We start from the raw sequence: 17,381 nt of genomic DNA on the forward strand, positions 1-17,381 counted from the left end.
CTACCGAGCTAAACAACGGAGCTAGACATGAGTTTGCTCTGGAAAACATTGTTGTTATGCCAGCTACAATGAATGTAGCAGACTACCCGTATAAGATTGCAATTGTAAACATGTTCTTGATAGCCTAATATGAACCACTATCTGTTGTTCATAGTATAGTATAGTATAATAGCCTATGCTAGTATAACAACTAGCAAACGTAGGTTAGCATATTAGCTGGCAAGCTAACTGTGTTGATTAGATAGATACACAGTCCTACCACAACTACTACTAACGAATCTAAAACAACTAAGTTTCTCTAATATTTTGTGATTTGCATTTGATTTCGTCCAGCCAGATCAGGAAACTCCAGGCGTATCTGGCGGACAACACACACACGGGATGACCCACTCTGATGCCTCGTCCTAAAAAGCCCCGGCAGCCGCTTACAAAGCTGCGATAGGCAAGATGCCGAAAACGCCTATAAGGGGAGGAATGGATGATATACAGTGTATATATGTATATTTACGCATGTTCATTTTGTACATTTCTAAAAATAAAGTTTGATGGAAATACTTAGTAGGCCTATCCTTTCTTCCCTGAATTATTTGCTCCTATAACATATCATTCATATATACAGTAGCAAACCATGATTTGATTTCTCATCAAACAGTAGTAGTTTATTACAGGTAAAAATAACTTACTCTTCTATAACAACAGTTGTAGGTACAGTTCGGTTAGTTAGTGTATAAAATATACGGCTGTCCCGAGGCCATTATAAGACTGTTGTTCCGCTGAGAGCGAGCCGAAAAAAGCACTGTTAGACATGGGCGGAGCCTCTCTGGTGGTTGACTAATCAGAACAGAGTGGCCAAGCTGACCAATCGGAGCACACTAGGCTCACAGGGAGGGGGGGGGCAAGAGCTCCAACCGTGGAGAGAGTGAATACTGCTGAAGACACATACTTTACAGAGATGCTGTATGCGAAACCAATGTGAGTTTGGAAAATTGCACAGTATAAATCTATTTTAGTATACCTCAACAATGGAATTATGATCAGTGGAAATGGCCATGACACCTCTCCTTTAAGTGCTTTGACAAAAAATCCATAAAAAAAATGTCATCTGTGGAAGCCGTAATACTGTAAAAAGCACGACCAATCATTTTAGCCGGCCCGGCTAAAATAACTGGATGCCTGTCAGCCTTCCATCTGTGCACAAACTTATCTCGTGCCCTCATTGGTCATGTGCGCGTTCGTGTGTGTTGGAGGAGGGGCTCTATAAGGAAGTGGCAGATTTTCTCCGGTTGTGTATTTTCAAATTCTAGCGATCTCGAGCCGGTTTCTCAAATTTACCTACCCTACCTTTAAGTGGTAGTTTTGATTTGTTGTGTTTTCAGAAGTGTCCCTGATTTTAGTTATTTTTTATTCTCGAGACATCTAAGGACTCTGTGATCTACTCAAACAAGCTGATAATCTTACTAGCTGCCGGGCAACATGGCATTAAAAGAACGACCCATGCTGTTATTCCTGTTTCCTGTCACTATAAGAGGTGATATGTTTTTATTGTGTTGTGCAGAGAATCTTTTTTGTGACTTCTTCTTCTCGACTGACTTTGTTACCTTTCCGGGACAGGACAAAGTTTGATGGCAGTCACTCTCAGCAGCAGCCCCTCTCTCTTCCTGCTGTGTATTCAACAGGTGCTTTCTCTCTAAAGCTGATGACCGATATGTGAGACCTATTCAGTAGTGATGGGAATTCCGGCTCTTCTTGGTGAGCCGGATCATTTGGCTCGGCTCACCAAGAAGAGCCGGCTCTTTCGGCTCCCAAACGGATCTTCAGTTTACTACATATTATACCTTTTATAATTCAATCAAATGTAGCCCTGTTTTGACTCATGATTTATATGTGTACACATATCACTTACATTATTCAATACATCCTTTGTACTGAAGTATTCAAAAGTAAAAATTACATGTTTAATATCAATTATTTGCTGTGGCCAGTTTTCATTGCATTTACAGACCCTTGTATCTCTCTGATACCACCCAATGAATGCACTGACTTGCTTGAACCACGCTACACAAAGCAGATAGCAACACCTATAAAAAACCCGAGGTGACAGGGCTTTCAGTGTTGCAGCTGTGGAACTGTGGAACAGCCTCCCAGTACATATCCGGACTGCTGAGTCTATTGAACTTTTTAAATCTCAGCTAAAAACTCACCTCTTTGCACTGGCTTTTAATACTAGTTGAACATTACATTTTTACATTTGTATGTGTTTTTTTTAAATATTTTTCTAGTTATTGTGCTTTTTATCATGTTTTTAATTATTGTTTTATTATTGTACTCCCATTGTGTTATTTAATATGTATTGCCTGTACAGCACTTTGGTCAACTGAAGGTTGTTTTAAATGGGCTATATAAATAAATAAAGATTGAGATTGAGATAAAAACTTAAGCATAGACATTTAAAAAAAGGGGCTACTGTATCGACATTTTAAAATTATATTTAAAGAAAAGACCCTGACAAAACAGCAGGGCTCTATTTCAGTATTAACTATAGAAAAAAAGACAGCAACAGCTGGCATCAAATCTTTGCTGAGCCCAAGGATAATCATAAATAAATAACATAGTGAAAATAAATATATTGCAATGCTCAGTACAGCAGCATCCAACAGTCTCTAATCCTTGGATATTACATGTCACTGCATGCATGCACGGAGCAGCTGTAGCGCGGAGATCATCATATCATTCTGTCTTGTATTACTTAACAACAAAATAACAAAAAAAAAACGGCTCGTTCGCGGGCGCGAGCCGGCTCCCGTCGTTCACTTAAAAGAGCCGGCTCTTTGAGCCGGCTCGTTCGCGACCGACACATCACTAGTCCTTGAGGTAAAGTGTGTGACTACTTCATCCACCACATACTACATGCACACAAAAAAACCTTCAATGAAACACTGAATAGTAGTGATGTGTCGGTCGCGAACGAGCCGGCTCAAAGAGCCGGCTCTTTTAAGTGAACGACGGGAGCCGGCTCGCGCCCGCGAACGAGCCGTTTTTTTTTGTTATTTTGTTGTTAAGTAATACAAGACAGAATGATATGATGATCTCCGCGCTACAGCTGCTCCGTGCATGCATGCAGTGACATGTAATATCCAAGGATTAGAGACTGTTGGATGCTGCTGTACTGAGCATTGCAATATATTTATTTTCACTATGTTATTTATTTATGATTATCCTTGGGCTCAGCAAAGATTTGATGCCAGCTGTTGCTGTCTTTTTTTCTATAGTTAATACTGAAATAGAGCCCTGCTGTTTTGTCAGGGTCTTTTCTTTAAATATAATTTTAAAATGTCGATACAGTAGCCCCTTTTTTAAATGTCTATGCTTAAGTTTTTATCTCAATCTCAATCTTTATTTATTTATATAGCCCATTTAAAACAACCTTCAGTTGACCAAAGTGCTGTACAGGCAATACATATTAAATAACACAATGGGAGTACAATAATAAAACAATAATTAAAAACATGATAAAAAGCACAATAACTAGAAAAATATTTAAAAAAAACACATACAAATGTAAAAATGTAATGTTCAACTAGTATTAAAAGCCAGTGCAAAGAGGTGAGTTTTTAGCTGAGATTTAAAAAGTTCAATAGACTCAGCAGTCCGGATATGTACTGGGAGGCTGTTCCACAGTTCCACAGCTGCAACACTGAAAGCCCTGTCACCTCGGGTTTTTTATAGGTGTTGCTATCTGCTTTGTGTAGCGTGGTTCAAGCAAGTCAGTGCATTCATTGGGTGGTATCAGAGAGATACAAGGGTCTGTAAATGCAATGAAAACTGGCCACAGCAAATAATTGATATTAAACATGTAATTTTTACTTTTGAATACTTCAGTACAAAGGATGTATTGAATAATGTAAGTGATATGTGTACACATATAAATCATGAGTCAAAACAGGGCTACATTTGATTGAATTATAAAAGGTATAATATGTAGTAAACTGAAGAGCCGTTTGGGAGCCGAAAGAGCCGGCTCTTCTTGGTGAGCCGAGCCAAATGATCCGGCTCACCAAGAAGAGCCGGAATTCCCATCACTACTGTGCGGTCCGGAGTCACTGTGGCACAGACTGGACCGCTGGTGAACGGCTGTTAGAACGGGCCGTTCAGGTGTTCAAATCAGAGCTCCCTGTCGGAGCGGCAGAGCGTGATGTGCACTGAAAAGTGTTCCTGTCGCAATATTATCGTTGAGCTAGCTAACTAGCATACATTGTCACTATCTGCTAACGTTAGCTTTAGCCTTCGTTTTCAAATAGTTTTAAAAGAGTAAAAGTAGAAGTACTCAGGTCTTGTACTTTAGTAAAAGTAGAAGTCCTGCATTAAAAATGTTCCTCAAGTAAAAGTAGAAAAGTATTCTCATCAAAATATAGTTAAAGTAGCGACAGTAAAAGTAGTCGTCGTGCAGATTGGTCCATTTCAGAATAATATATATGATATGTTTTATAATGATTGATCATGAAAGTGTTCTCAAAGCTGGTAAAGGTGCAGCTAGTTTGAATGACTTTGCATACTGCAGGGTAGCTTGTGAATTTACTCCAGGTGGAACTAAAGTCTGATTTAACACTTGATTATATTTCACATCATTCATCCACATCTGTAAAGTAACTAAAGCTATTAAATACATGTAGTGGAGTAGAAGTACACCATTTACCTCTGAACTGTAGTGGAGTAGAAGAACAAAGTAGCAACACATTGAATACTTAAATAAAGTACAAGTATCTCAAAATTGTACCCAAGTATAGTACTTGTTGAGTTTATGAACTTAGTTACTTTACACCACTGGCTATACAGATAGAAAGACTAAGCCTTGCACAGAGGCATGAAAATACATTTTTTTCAGTGCTGCCAAAATTATAAACTGACTGCTACACAATTCAAATAAATGCTTTTATACATTTCTATTAGATGTGACTCTTTGGCGTTTCTGTTATTATTAACTGCTTTAGTTGTTCTGACTGCTAAAATCCTCTGTTATTCCTCATTTTAAAGCCGATATTCCGTGGGGTCGGGGGGCTCGGATCCTTCTCACCTTTTTCATACCTGATGAGTTTGCATCCCTGAAATAGTAACATTCCACCTGCAGAAAACCATAGCTACCATGAAATCCTCCACGTCCATTTTGAACATATCTGTTTTTATTTTCACATCTCACCTCTTTAATCAAAATAAATAAAATTAGACTTAAGATCAAGTACAAATATAATTATGGATCTTAGATTTATTACAGGAGGGATTTATGATGTTTTCCGTTTTGTTGCTCACACTCACAGTAGGCCTTATTGCAGCAGAGAAATATTGTGCGCATTGAGGCACATCCTGTTTATTATCTAAACACTCACTGGTGATAAAAAATGTGGTCTTTCCTACCCTTCCAGTTTATTGACACAATTATTTTGTGTGACTCAACATTCCAATGCTGGATCTTGCCTCATTGTCTGTTGAATATCCAACCTATAAATTACTTCACTCCAGTTTTGCATTAGACATGTATAGCCTAGGGAGATTTACTGTTAAAATAGATGGAAACTACGTATTGTACATAAAAGTGCAGATTTAAAAAACATGCTATAAAAAAAATACAAGACGTTAATCCTTAATGAATGTCATGTAAGAAAAAAAGCTTAACTGTGACTCTTGCCCTTTGATGATTCTCCCCAGCCACATGAAAACACACCAGAGACGGAACCTACAACATAAAAATAAAGAAATGGTATTTCTAGATTATATGTGCATGATTGCATCAACAACTGGCATAGAAATTGCAGGGTACTTCAAACGTTGCTTCTGATGGTTTGGAAATCATAACATTTGCATGACACTGTGGGTCCTTCTCAGGTCGATTAAATGGAATCCTTGCATCCCTCACTTGCGTCGTTTCCCTGCGTTTAGTCCCTCCCACCAGGGAAGCATGGAGAGACGCAAGGAAACCACGAGAAGCAGGGAAATTAGTTTTAAGAGCAATGGGACGTCCTTTCCTCCGGAGCGTCACGTGAAGCGACGTCCGTTTGTGATGATGCCGCACAGCTGTTCGTCTGACAGCAGCTCTGTCCCCGTTATTTTCACAAACACCCCCGCCTCTGTTAGTACACATTTACTGACACAAACATTTGTATCATCTGTTGTAGACCCAAATACATTAAATAAAATAACTCATTCTCAAAAAAGATAAACGCCATTCTTAAAATGTATAAACGAACAATAGTTGGATTAATATTGATTAGAGTGCACAATAGAAATAAAATAATTCAGAGAAGAAAAAGAGATATGTTATCTATCAAAACCCAGTTAGATTAACATTCATTGGATTGCACACTTTGTTTGTGTGGATATGTACTGTAGCAAATTAACATGTTAAATAGCACTTAATGACTGACTGAATGGAAATGACAAATACATTGTCAGAATAAGTGAGACATGGATTTAACTTCTGTTAGACAGCTATCATACTGAATAAATATTTACTGTGAATGTATGCAAAAATGTATGGCATATAGCTGTCTAACAGAAGTTAAATCCATGTCTCACTTATTCTGACAATGTATTTAACCCCAAATAAAAGAACCCAATAAAAATAGTTGTTAAATAATAGTGAAGTCACGTTGTAATAACAATAACTCATCTCTCTCTTTTTTTTTCTGCTTTGCCAAAAGCCACTGTGTCAAGTGTCCTAGTAGAGTTGCCGTATGTAGTGGCGGACCATCTCGCACATGCGCAGTACAGCAGGGGGACAGCTCTTTTGTTGATCTGAAAACACGCCCATGTCGGTTACAAAACAAGTCACATGCACTTCCCTGTTCCGCACACACAACTGAAGCAACAGGTGAAGGACGTGTGTACGCTGATGAGAGTTTATGAGACTATAATATTGGTAAGTGCAATTAGTCTGAAATGTCAACCTAATATGTAAGACCAATACCTCAGATTAAATTGTTTAGTTTTAGATTGAACGGTAGAGGTTCTTAACTGTACCAAAGTAGTCGATAAGAAACAAATATAGCTGAACAATGGCAAATAACAAGTCCTGAAAAGTGTATCTTGTCTTGTAGGCCTACATAATGTAATTACGTTTTAGGCATTATGAAATAATAAATAAGGTTAAATTGAGCATTTCCCTCACTTCTTCGTTAAAATACTCGTAACCTTTCTCCGATATGTATAAGGAAGAGACACACCCTGAAAAAGTGTGTCGGAGTAAAAGGATTCAAATCAGCTAGGCCAGGGGTGTCAAACTCAAGGACGGGGGCCAAATCCGGCCCGCGACTTCATTGTATGTGGCCCGCAAGAGCTTGCAAAGAATATAACACGTTTATTACACGGTTTCATGCCGCTTTACAGAAGCACGTTGTCCATAAACTACATGTCCCACAATGCATCTCATGTTGTGACATGCGCAATGAAGAGAGTTGCAATGAATTGCCCTGTCTCCTAAAAATTACGTTCCCACCATATACAGCCTATGGTTCCCACATAACTAAACTGCATTCTCAATTACGTTTAGCTAGAAACGTATTTTCTCCAGTCATTCAACCTGTAGAGCAAAGGTCCTATGAAGTAATGACAGAGGAGGGTCAGGTCTTGAGAATAAACAGGACAGGAGACATATCAGGATGACCAAGGAGCTAGATGAGGACATCACAGCAGGGGAAGGAGCTTATGCTGAGCTGAATGGTGAGCCTGAACCATAGCCTGTATCACTTTATATATACTGACAATGGTCACTGTCACTACCCGATCGGTCCCCCTGCCCGATCTGTACTGCGCATGTGCGAGATGGTCCGCCATATTGGACAACTACATACGACAACTCTACTAGGACACTCGACACAGTGGCTTTTGGCAAAGCAGAAAAAGAACCGAGAGAGATGAGTTATTGTTATTACAACGTGACTTCACTATTATTTAACAACTCTTTTTATTGGGTTCTTTTATTTGGGGTTAAATACATTGTCAGAATAAGTGAGAAATGGATTTAACTTCTGTTAGACAGCTATATGCCATACATTTTTGCATACATTCACAGTAAATATGTATTCAGTATGATAGCTGTCGAACAGAAGTTAAATCCATTTCTCACTTATTCTGACAATGTAATTAACCCCAAATAAAAGAACCCAATAAAAAGAGTTGTTAAATAATAGTGAAGTCACGTTGTAATAACAATAACTCATCTCTCTCGGTTTTCGGAGTTTTCTTTGTGTGCTTTGCCAAATGCCACAGTGTCAAGTGTCCTAGTTGGGTTGCCGTACGGAGTTGTGCAATATGGCGGACCATCTCGCACATGCGCACTGCAGATAGGGCAGGGCGGCAGATTGGGTAGTGACAGCCTGGGTGTTTCTCAATCGCGAGTACGCTTGCTTGGTAGCACATGTCTGCCGAGCATCTTGCTTCAGAAGCGAGTCAAGAATACTTCCTGGCATTCGGAAAACGAAGTGTGGAACACGCTAGCAAGTGTGCAGGTGTGCGTCATATGAGAGGCCCCGCCTTACATCTTCCGCCACAGATTTGGGGAAATTGGTCCGTGCGCAAAGCATTGTGGGGATTTTAAGACCGCGGAGTCTACTCATGTGCAGCCTCGATATTTCTCCAAACGGAGTACGCCGGGCTCTGTAGATTTCCAAGTATGCTGGAGATTGGAACAGTACTTCGGTGGCACTCGATGACGTAGTATGCGTGAAATAGTGGCTCTGAAGCAGCTTTACTCGCGATTGAGAAACACCCCCTGTGTCACTACCCGATCGGTCCACCTGCCCGATCTGTACTGCACATGTGCGAGAAGGTCCGCCATATTTGACAACTACATACGGCAACTCTAATAGGACACTTGACACAGTGGCTTTTGGCAAAGCAGAAAAAGAACCGAGAGAGATTATTGTTATTACAACGTGACTTCAATATAAGCCATTGAAGTAAGCAGTTCTTATTTTCAATCTTTATTGGTAAGCCAAACTGGCTGAATATATGAAACTGCTTTTTTATGACACTATAAATGTACAATTTCTTTTACAGGATGGCGTGATCTGTCCTGTGAAAAATGGACAGAATCTCATGTGAACTCCTGGTTGAAATGCATTGGAATAAAAGAAAATTACATAACTAAAATGCAAGAGGAGGAGGTAACAGGACCAGTTCTCACAACTCTACAGAGGGAGTTCCTCAGCACCACAATTGAAATGAAAAGTGGCCAAATTGATCTCCTACTGAACAAACGAGATGAACTTTTAAAATCTAATCCAAACAAATTCAAAAAAGGAACTGATTTAGGTGAAAAGGAGAGAGACATTGTAAAAGGAAAGCTAGTCAACCCTGGCCAAGAACCAAACCCCCCTTCACAAAAACCTTGTGAAGGAGCAGAAGGGGACAGTAGCCCTACGGAGCTGGATGATAACTTAACTTCTACAGAAGTATCGTTCTGTGCCTTTCGTAACTTTGGCAAGAATGAAGAAAACTGCAGATATATCAAACACAATCTGCTATCTCCAGAAACAGGAATTGAAAACATGATTGATCCATGTCATGAATATAAGTCCCTGGAGATTGCACACAAACTAGACCCAGAAAGACTCAAATCAAAGGTAGCAAGTGAGGTGTTAAGATTTGCATGTGCGTGCATGAATATGCGAAGCAATGGGACCATTCATTTTGGGATTATGGATAAAATAAGAGGTAAACATCGGCATGGTGAAATCATAGGGGTTCCTGTCAGGAGTCAAGTGGATTTTGTCGATGCACTAGACTACATTGAAAGATGCTTTAAACGGTCAAATCAACAACGCGACGCCAGGAGTTGCATAAAGAACCCCCATTTCATTGAGGTCCTTGACAAGGAAGCTAGTGAGAAAACATGGGTCATTGAGTATGATGTTGTCCCAAAGGCAAGCATTGTGAAAGACAAGCTTTTCTCTGTTGGTCTCCCAAAATTCTCTGAGAAGGACAACAAAATCAAACTTGAAGAGAAAGTTCCTTATCAGAGAGTCGGAGCTAACACACCACGCATACCAGATGATGACCTTGTTCTTTTCATTCAAAGTCTCAGGGAGAAAGACCAACAGAGAGAAGAGGCAGAATCTTCAAGCAATCAAACAACTGTTGAATGTGAAGAAGATCAAAAGAGGAAACTCTCCATCCTCTTAACATGTGGGAAAACTCATATGGACGACTCCATGTTCTACATCATAGTGACCAACAAATTTCACACCGAGCATCTCAGCCACATGAGCTTCTTACTAAACATGAATATCTTCTGTGTGTTTGATTTTGACCCTGATTCCAAAGAATCTGGTCTTTGTGGAAAATACAAGGACAATGCTGTAAACCTTCACTTTCTTGATGACTACGCAAATAATGGTCAATTAAAACCTTCCGACTTTGTGGATTCGTTGCAACTTTTTGAGAGACCAAGCTGGATCTTTTGCAATGGAAGAAACAACTTTCCCGGAGGAGAGAAACCCTGTGATGAAATGGTGTGGATTCAAAATAGAAAGAAGAAACTGAAAAAGGCAGTATCTCTCATCTGCAATGACATCCTTCCCAGGCAGTCATTTGTAGTCCTCTTCCTGCTCATGTCTGATATTGAGCAGCCACTTGTTGAGACTTTCCATGAATTCTTTGCAGAGATGGAGGGAAAGGATTATTTGGCAGTAATATCTGAGTCAAAGAAAAACTACGAAAAATGGGCAAGTTTTGCCCAGGTGTCTTGTGGCATGTCTTCACTCAAAGAAATCAGCATTGTTGAAATGCCACTGAGTCATGTGGACACCACAGTTCAAAGCATTCAGCTCTCAAAGAATCAACCCACCAGGACATTACCTGTCTTTAACGGAGCACTTTGCTTCTTAAAATCAGTTGAAGAGGCTATGTTAGATTCTTTGGAAATCATCAGTGTTGACCAGTGTGATAATACAAATGTGGATATCATGATTGAGGAAGAAATCCAACAAATTGAGAGAAACTTCTATCATGGTGGAAAGATAAAGTGGATCAATTTCTGGCTGTCTGACAAACAAAAGTGTGGAAATATCATAAAGAGGGATGCCTATAATGAAACAAGCACAATACTGGACAGGATTAAACAGCGTCACAAGGCTGAACGTCCCATTGAGAGTGTGAACATATGTCATCAACCTGGCAGTGGTGGAAGTACAGTGGCAAGACAGATCCTCTGGAGTTGGAGAAAGAAAGTGCGATGTGCAGTGGTTAAACAGAGTAAGGACATCACAACTGTGTGTGAACATGCAGTGAAACTGAGAGAACATGACGAGAGAGACAAAGACAACTGTTTGCCAGTGCTCTTGCTCTTGGAGGACCGCAATGCAGATTACATAGATGATCTCAGGCGGGAACTTGGAAATGTCATTGCAACACAAAAAAGAAATCCTTCTGTGTTGTGCTTTATCCTCCTTATTTGCAACAGGTCAAACAAACCAGAAAAAATGTGCAGAGAATCATCATCACAAACAGTGGCAGTCAAACATCAGCTTACAAATGAAGAGAAGCCTTTGTTCTCAGAAAAACTTAAGCAACTCAAGCTGAAGTTTGAAGCAAACTTCATCCTCACATTTGTGCTGTGGAACGAAGGGTTCAATAAAAGTTACATTGAAGATTTTGTGAAAAACCTTTTACTTAAAGTTGATCATTCATCACTCACCACTCGCCTCATCAGATTTGTGGCTCTCTTGAACAACTATGTTGAAGACTCTTACCTATCTGTATCACACTGCGAGGCATCTCTTGGCATAGCTACCTATGTTGAGAGAGTTAAGTACCGTGCCTTTGTGGATCAGCTCAGTGATGAAGCTCAGATTATTTTCATCCACCTCAATGATGAATCATCAACACACATCTCATCAATAAGGATTATTCATCCAAAATTGGCGGAGGAAATTCTGACTCAGCTGTCTGCAATTGTTCCTCAGAGTGATATTGCCATGGATCTCATCACTGACAAAGTACTTATCAATCATAGGTTTGCCAGAGACGAGTTGCTGAAGTTCATCAGAGATCTTTTAATCAAACGCAGTAAAAAGAGCAGCGGTGATTCTGTAGACACAGCTTTTTCACCCCTTATTGAGCATATCAGCAACGAAGAGGGTGATGTACAGAAAGCTGTTGATCTCATGAAAGCTGCTTACCTAGCTTTGGGTAAAGATCCATACGTTGCACATCAGCTTGCCCGGCTGCTTTACACAAAGTTCAGATTTGAAGAGGCCCTTGAATGGGCAGAGGAAGCTAAATCTCTTCTTCCACTTGATCCATTTGTCCTTGATACTTTAGGACAAGTTTACAAGAGGTGGTTTTACCACTTGTTTGACACTAGGACACCATCCCCTGAAAGCGACATTAAAATCATAAGCACTGCCCTCAAAGGAATCTCTGCCTTCCGGGCCTCCGAGAAATCATTAACGAAAGAGGCTGTCAACTGTTGTTCGTACTACGGGGAAGTAGATGTTGGCTGCAGGCTGCTAAAATTCCTGTCAGAAGTCAATGTTTTTTCAAACAATACTGGAAAATCAGAGTTGATGCAGTACTTGTTAACAGACTACATACCAGAAGATGTAAAAAAAACCTGGCAGGGGTTTCATCATCAGTTGAAAGGATTACAAAAGAGCTTATGCAACGCACTTGAGTGCATTTCAGAAGACCTCAGCTACTTTCAAACCAACATTAGCGAAGAGGATGAAAAGCTTGATGCGAGGGATCCAGAACAAGTGTACAATCCAAAAAAATGGCTGAGAAAGAAGAGTGCTGTTTATGCTGAATTATTTTGCATTATATCAGATGAGTGTGACCAAGCAGCTGAAAGCGACAGTACTGACATTGCCAGTCAAGCTGAAGGGCTTTCTCCATTCCAAAGACAGATGAGGATCTACAAGCTTGGTGGAGGAAACTTTACATCCATCCTCTCATTTCTTTTTGACAAGGACCCACAGAGGGCAGGGAAAAAACTTGAGACAATTATTGAAATGTACCCAGAAAACCTGACAAGTTATAGCTTGGAACCAACAGAACTTGCAAACTATATTGTTTGCCAGATAGCTCTTAACTGTACTCTACCTGGGTCCTCAAAGCTCCTGTCCCTTGACAGACTTCAAAATCTCAGCAAGAGATTTAATACCAAGGGGAAAAACATGTCAGGTCCAAGTGCCCTCTTCCTTCTCTCCCTTCTGTTTTGGCCTGAATCTGGCGACAAACTCAGTTCTGCTCATGCTCAGCTCCTTTTATCAGCCATTGAAGCACTGCAGAGACTCTTTGAGCAAAAAAGCCTTAATACTCGTCGGAGGAAACTGTTGACCCACTTCTTTCTGGCAAAGCCAAAAGGTCTTAACAAGTTTGTACACAAAACGGCTATCGAAGCACTGGTCAAAGGCAATCTAAGTGAACGAAACCTGAAATGGCTTGGAGGAGAAGTATGGAAAAACGAGGAAGTGATGAAGCTACTGCAACGTGTTGAAGGATGGACAGAAAATGGAAGCTTGTTTGTGAAAGGTGGAACCAGAGACGGCAAAATCAGGGTCCATCCTCGACATTCTGCTTCCTTGCCAAATGGAAATGAACAAGTTACCTTCTACTTGGGCTTTTCATTCGATGGAGTTGTTGCCTGTGACATCCAAGTAATGGAATAATGCTCACAATGTTAATCTGTAAATATCGGTCCGGTCTTGTGACACATTGTTCTCTCTGGGGTATGATTCTCAAGAAAAAGAAGCTAGTTCTGAAAACAGCTGTCAAAGGAAAGATGAAAATATAAAAGATTTTCTTTTTCAAATACGGAAAACAAGAGAAAGGTTGAGTCTTAAACTGATTTAATGGGAGTATTAAGTAGTATTTAGGGTATTTTTATATATTTTTTCCATTTCATTATTTTGAACATTATTATGTTTTGATTTTAATACTTTTTTGTTTTTTTAATGATCTAAAAAGAGCAAATTACTCATACCACAAAGTCTGCCTTGTGTCTATGTACAATAAAAAGCAGACAATCCCACGAGGAGATGGCTTGCAAATGTGATATTTTAAGATGAAGGCAATACAGTTGTACATAACATGTAAACATATTTCATACTCAGAATTTCTCAAGCATTTTTGTTTTCTAATACATTTTTTTATTTTAGCACTTGCACTTAATGTTTTGTCTTTCTGTTCATTATGTAATTTCATCTTGAAATGTAAAAGTACTTTTGACTTTTTATGTCATGCTACTTAAAACATGAAAAAACATCCTTATGTTCTCTGTATCTAATAATGGAAGGATACAGGTTAAAAAGCAAATAAGAGATCAATGGGATGTATGATGCATCTTTTCTTGACCTGCCTGAAGGTCTGTAACACGAACCAAACCATAGCCTTTACTCATTGTTCTGCAAGTTGCTGGACACTGAGATCCAACAAGTAAGCTGTACACACCCTTATGAATGAGAAGACTTCTTCAAGGCTGAAAAAGGGCTACAATATGAGAGTTATTTAACTTTTCACTGAAAATAACGTTTTTGTTTTTGCATTGACAATTGATAGATTGTTAATACTGTATTCACATACCTATAGGCAATGTTTCATATGCAATAATGCTTCCTGTGTCACGGCTAGGGTCTGATTGTCAAAATGTGACTTCAGACAATTATTGAGCTCATCAGTTACTGCATGAATCAAGAAATAAAGTTGTTGTTCAAAAACATGATACTTCAGTCTTGATTTAAATTCTACTTCATCTATAGTTTTACAAACATTTCCTCGTTGAATCAATACTCTTATGATCAAAAGATGAAATGCTTTACTACGGAAATATACATTCCACTAATATGCACCTTTTATATTATTGCAAAAGTGATCTATCTTAGTCAAAATTCACAAAAATGCACTAAATGAACAAAGGTAATTTACAGGAAGTTCCTATCAAGGAGTCCCATTAAGTGTTTTCACATACATAAAATAATGTTAATAATAAAGGGGAGACAATAGAAAGACACATTATAGTTATGAAACTGTTTATTTAAAGAACAACAATTACTATTCAGACATTGGTGCAAATATAACAAATAATATTCAGTAGTGTTTTTTTAAAGAGCATCCTAAAACAAATATTGCTGGGGAAGCTTCAGTTTTTGAATTAAAGAAAAACATCTGCTGCACTATTAATAACAATGTATTCAATATTTCCTTAAGACTTTTTCATTGAGTAATGTTCAGTAGTACCTGGATTAGTATAAGGTTGTTTGTCCAGACATGTTGGACTGGGGTGTCATTTATTTACTATTAGCATTTATTTACCATTTCTGTCTTCATGAATCACAACAATTTAAAATCCTAATAAATCTTAAAAACATCAATCATTAATTCCTAAAAAAGAAACTGTACCTCAAAAGTAGGATACATAAGAAAACAACAATGCACATTGAAAAATAGTCACAGTATAAAGAAACAGCAAAATTCTAATGAATACATCTGTGGGAACAAAATACTGTATTGAAATTGTACAAAACTTCAAATCTACAATACAAGAGCAAACACAGTTCCCACCTGAGTGGGCAGATAGCCACTTCATGTAAACAACACTATAAGCATATTAAACAGAGTGATGCATCCATACTTACCAGGGAAGACTCTGTATTGCTCATGTAGAGCATTTCATCCTTAATTGAAATTAATGGGTTTGATTAACCCATCAAACCTTATATGGAAATGGTAATCATATTAATCCCAAACTAGAACAAAATACATATGTTTGACACTCAAGTATCAACTTGACAATATTGCCCCGAGTTGTTTCTCGAGATCATAGTGAATGTTTGGCTCTCATCATGTCAAACACTTTGGAATTGTTGTGGGCTCATCTTATGTTTTTCAATAAGATGAGGCATTAAGATCTCATATGTGTGTACAAAACTCAGGTCGATGGAAGTCAAAATGACAGCAGTGGTACTTACAGCTTTAACTAACCTGGTACTCGTAGGGTTCTCCTTCATGTAAGTAGTTAAATTCAAATGATCAAGTGAGGACAGCTGATGAAACAAACAGGATTAAGTGGAAAAGCCATTTTACAAGCATATTTGCATCCTAAACCTCCCAACAAACATTTATTTATATATGGCCGTATGTGATTAGACATTTGACCAAGCCATACTCACTTACTAGTTCTTTAGCTTTTAAAAAAGAAAACTGTTTTAATTGAATAACTCCACACTTTCAGTATGAAGTTATTAAATGAAAACCAAGCTTCCTGGTGCTCCCACCAATCAAAAAGGGAGAATACAGATTCAATGACACATACTGTACAATCTCAGCAGTATACAACAGTATTCACATAAACTGACATGCCTGAATAAAATGATGCCTCAACGCAAAAACACAAACAAGGGCCTTCACCAAACTTGCTGCAAGTTTGGGGACCTTGAGATCCAACAGCGTTTAAGCTGTGAGGGCCCCTGGCAATGAATGAGAAGACAGAAAATGGTGGGACTTGCCTCCGGCTGAAACAGGTCTACACTGAGACTCGGCCTCAGCCGGTCCCCCATGGCATCGCTACAGGGAGAAGAGAAATCTGGGTTTAAGTACCGCAGCGACCCGGAGGTTATGCAGCTGTAAAATGCACTCGGCACGTACATACTACCAATCATTTATTCATTTTGAACGGTAAATACTCAAACCTAGTACAAACCTGCTGTGACGTCTCATAACTGTGAAGGCCTCACTGTTAGCTCAGAACAGAAATGTATTTACAGACAACTTGCCTTGATAAAGGGTGGGTACTGCCCATGTAACTCCAGCGCCTTCACAACACTACGAACCATATCTACTACACTTCTACACACCTGAATGAAACATGAGAAGGAAAAGAAGCCACAGAACAGAGATGGTTTCAAACAACACTTCATAGTCTTGGTTAGGTACAATGTGAATATTTCCCATGCGCTCTGTGATGCTGTTATAACTCTTTTGTTTGTTGTGTATTCAGTGTCTCTTCCTCATAGCTCAGTAGTAGAATAAACAGTACGTGGTGGTAATATAATACCAATACTGATTTCTACTAGCAGTTGAGGACATTAGAAAAGGGTTGAGTGTCCAAACCTATTGAAGAGAGGATGGCAGGCTTCAGTAGCGGGCTCCAGGAGACATGACAGGGGGCCTCAGACCCATGGGCCGGAGAGGGGCTCCCTGGTACCCGGGGTGACCCACAGGAGGGGCCTGTCCGTATGGAGGCATCCCCCCTGGCATGTAGCCTGGCATCGCCTGGGGAGGACACCCGTACTGTCCTGGGGAAATTAATATAAAAAATCCTATGTGTTTTACCTTATGACAAGAGTCCATAATGCTGTAATTATGTCTAATTCAGGTCATACGGAACGACA

At 39.2% G+C, this 17,381-nt stretch overlaps 1 protein-coding gene across 1 annotated transcript; it reads left to right on the top strand.

Moving 5' to 3' along the window:
* Positions 1-6,857: 6,857 nt before the first annotated feature.
* LOC117493139 (sterile alpha motif domain-containing protein 9-like) lies at positions 6,858-14,702 on the top strand. Its single transcript, XM_034143573.1, has 2 exons — positions 6,858-6,910; positions 9,049-14,702. The coding sequence occupies exon 2, from the start codon at positions 9,141-9,143 to the stop codon at positions 13,659-13,661; it is 4,521 nt and encodes a 1,506-aa protein (XP_033999464.1). The 5' UTR covers positions 6,858-6,910; positions 9,049-9,140; the 3' UTR covers positions 13,662-14,702.
* Positions 14,703-17,381: the final 2,679 nt, after the last annotated feature.

The sequence above is a fragment of the Trematomus bernacchii genome, unplaced genomic scaffold (genome assembly GCF_902827165.1).
Source record: "Trematomus bernacchii unplaced genomic scaffold, fTreBer1.1, whole genome shotgun sequence".
Taxonomy (NCBI): domain Eukaryota; kingdom Metazoa; phylum Chordata; class Actinopteri; order Perciformes; family Nototheniidae; genus Trematomus; species Trematomus bernacchii.